We start from the raw sequence: 3,131 nt of genomic DNA on the forward strand, positions 1-3,131 counted from the left end.
TCCGACAGTGCCCGCTCCCCCATTGCTGACCCTCTGACAGTGCCCACTCCGTCAGCACTGACCCTCCGACAGTGCCCGCTCCCCCATCGCTGACCCTCTGACAGTGCCCACTCCCTCAGCACTGACCCTCCGACAGCGCCCACTCCCTCAGCACTGACCCTCCGACAGCGCCCACTCCCTCAGCACTGACCCTCCGACAGTGCCCACTCCCTCAGTGCTGACCCTCCGACAGTGCCCACTCCCTCAGCGCTGACCCTCTCTGTGTGCGTTGTCCCCAGGGGAAGATGCGGTGTGTTGGTGGTGGGTGGTCACCCTGCCCTTACCTGAGACTTCCTCACCCTCCGACTGAGACCCGGCCTCTTCCTCGTCCTCCTCCTCGACCCGGGCTTCTCAGCACTGACCCTCTCTGTGTGCGTTGTCCCCAGGGGAAGATGCGGTGTGTTGGTGGTGGGTGGGGTGTTGGATGGGGGTGGTCACCCTGCCCTTACCTGAGACTTCCTCACCCTCCGACTGAGACCCGGCCTCTTCCTCGTCCTCCTCCTCGACCCGGGCTTCCTGGTGCGGGGCGAGGGTGACCTCGTGCGGGGTCCCGCTCTCTGCCCCTTCAGACAGGCCGTCCCGGACCACTGGCCTTTCCTGGCCATTCAGCCCCTCCCTGGGCTCGCCCACAAAGTCCAGGCTAGCCTGGAGGCAACTCGCGTCCATGCTCCTGCGACGCTGCTCGGAATTCTGTCGGCAGGGAACACAGAGGGGAACGCTGATCATTAACGGGAACACGGAGGGGAACGCTGATCATTAACGGGAACACGGAGGGGGGAACGCTGATCATTAACGGGAACACGGAGGGGAACGCTGATCATTAACGGGAACACGGAGGGGAACGCTGATCATTAACGGGAACACGGAGGGGAACGCTGATCATTAACGGGAACACGGAGGGGAACGCTGATCATTAACGGGAACACGGAGGGGAACGCTGATCATTAACGGGAACACGGAGGGGAACGCTGATCATTAACGGGAACACGGAGGGGAACGCTGATCATTAACGGGAACACGGAGGGGAACGCTGATCATTAACGGGAACACGGAGGGGAACGCTGATCATTAACGGGAACACGGAGGGGAACGCTGATCATTAACGGGAACACGGAGGGGAACGCTGATCATTAACGGGAACACGGAGGGGAACGCTGATCATTAACGGGAACACGGAGGGGAACGCTGATCATTAACGGGAACACGGAGGGGAACGCTGATCATTAACGGGAACACGGAGGGGAACGCTGATCATTAACGGGAACACGGAGGGGAACGCTGATCATTAACGGGAACACGGAGGGGAACGCTGATCATTAACGGGAACACGGAGGGGAACGCTGATCATTAACGGGAACACGGAGGGGAACGCTGATCATTAACGGGAACACGGAGGGGAACGCTGATCATTAACGGGAACACGGAGGGGAACGCTGATCATTAACGGGAACACGGAGGGGAACGCTGATCATTAACGGGAACACGGAGGGGAACGCTGATCATTAACGGGAACACGGAGGGGAACGCTGATCATTAACGGGAACACGGAGGGGAACGCTGATCATTAACGGGAACACGGAGGGGAACGCTGATCATTAACGGGAACACGGAGGGGAACGCTGATCATTAACGGGAACACGGAGGGGAACGCTGATCATTAACGGGAACACGGAGGGGAACGCTGATCATTAACGGGAACACGGAGGGGAACGCTGATCATTAACGGGAACACGGAGGGGAACGCTGATCATTAACGGGAACACGGAGGGGAACGCTGATCATTAACGGGAACACGGAGGGGAACGCTGATCATTAACGGGAACACGGAGGGGAACGCTGATCATTAACGGGAACACGGAGGGGAACGCTGATCATTAACGGGAACACGGAGGGGAACGCTGATCATTAACGGGAACACGGAGGGGAACGCTGATCATTAACGGGAACACGGAGGGGAACGCTGATCATTAACGGGAACACGGAGGGGAACGCTGATCATTAACGGGAACACGGAGGGGAACGCTGATCATTAACGGGAACACGGAGGGGAACGCTGATCATTAACGGGAACACGGAGGGGAACGCTGATCATTAACGGGAACACGGGGACGGCCGCATTGAGGAGAGTGTCTACCTGTCTGCTTCCCCCCCCCCTCTAACACTGCACCCCAGTCCCCTCCTCCTGGTTCCCCAGTCCCCTCCCTTCTCTACCCTCCCCACCCCCAGGCCCCCACCTGTGTCGGGCTCAGTCCGGTGAACTGGGCCGAGGGCAGGCTGAGCTGCCGCGTGTGGGCCTTGCGCCGCCCCCTGCGCAGCTGGGCCGAAGCCTGGGCCTGGGCCTGGGCCTGGGCTTGGGCCGAAGCCTGGGCCTGTGCTTGGGCAGAAGCCTGGGCCTGGGCCTGGGCCTGGGCTAGAGCCGGGGCCTGGCGGCTGAGCTCCTCCAGCTGGCCCCGCAGCTGGTCCTGGCTCCTGTGGGCCTCGTGCAGCCTGGCCTCCAGGGCCCGCAGCTCCTGGGTTTTCTCCTCGTAGCTTCGGCGACACCGCTGGAACTCCTCCTGCAGAAGGCCGTGCTGCCTCCTCAGGCCGACCAGCTCCTCCCGCTGCTGCTCCGCGCTGCGCAGCCTCTCCTGGTCGCCCAGCGGGCCCTCGCCCCGGGAGCTCTGACGACACAGTCGCTCCCTCTGCTCTCCGAGCTGCTGCTTCTGGGCCTCCAGCACCGAGTCCTGCTTGACCACGATGGCCTGGGGTCAGGGAGTCAGGTCAGGGGGTGGGTGGGTGGGAGGGGGTAACAGACACAAACAGAGAGAGAGAGCGAGAGGGTGAGAGATCAGGGGTCACAGAGACACATGTACAGCACCAGCTCAATGGTTCACCCCCTCCCCCACAGCCTGGGCGTTACTGACCCTAACCCCAGCGACCCCACCACAGGACCCCTCAGTTTATCTCCTGCTCTTCACCTCTGAACCTTGGATTAGATTCTAACCCTTGACCCTTTACCTCTTCTGTGCCCCTGAAGCTTGGATTAGATGCTAACCCTCGACCCTTCACCTCTCCTGTGCCCCTGAACCTTGGATTAGACTCTAACCCTTGAC

At 60.9% G+C, this 3,131-nt stretch overlaps 1 protein-coding gene across 1 annotated transcript; it reads right to left on the reverse strand.

The window, feature by feature from the left end:
- Positions 1–239: 239 nt before the first annotated feature.
- Positions 240–2,780, reverse strand: LOC122545742 (rho guanine nucleotide exchange factor 2-like; the record flags this gene model as incomplete). The annotated part of the gene is made up of 3 exons (XM_043684670.1): positions 240–381; positions 547–729; positions 2,274–2,780. Coding segments are annotated over 3 exons (828 nt in total), but the record flags the coding sequence as incomplete, so codon positions are not given.
- Positions 2,781–3,131: the final 351 nt, after the last annotated feature.

This window comes from Chiloscyllium plagiosum, unplaced genomic scaffold (genome assembly GCF_004010195.1).
Source record: "Chiloscyllium plagiosum isolate BGI_BamShark_2017 unplaced genomic scaffold, ASM401019v2 scaf_79702, whole genome shotgun sequence".
Taxonomy (NCBI): domain Eukaryota; kingdom Metazoa; phylum Chordata; class Chondrichthyes; order Orectolobiformes; family Hemiscylliidae; genus Chiloscyllium; species Chiloscyllium plagiosum.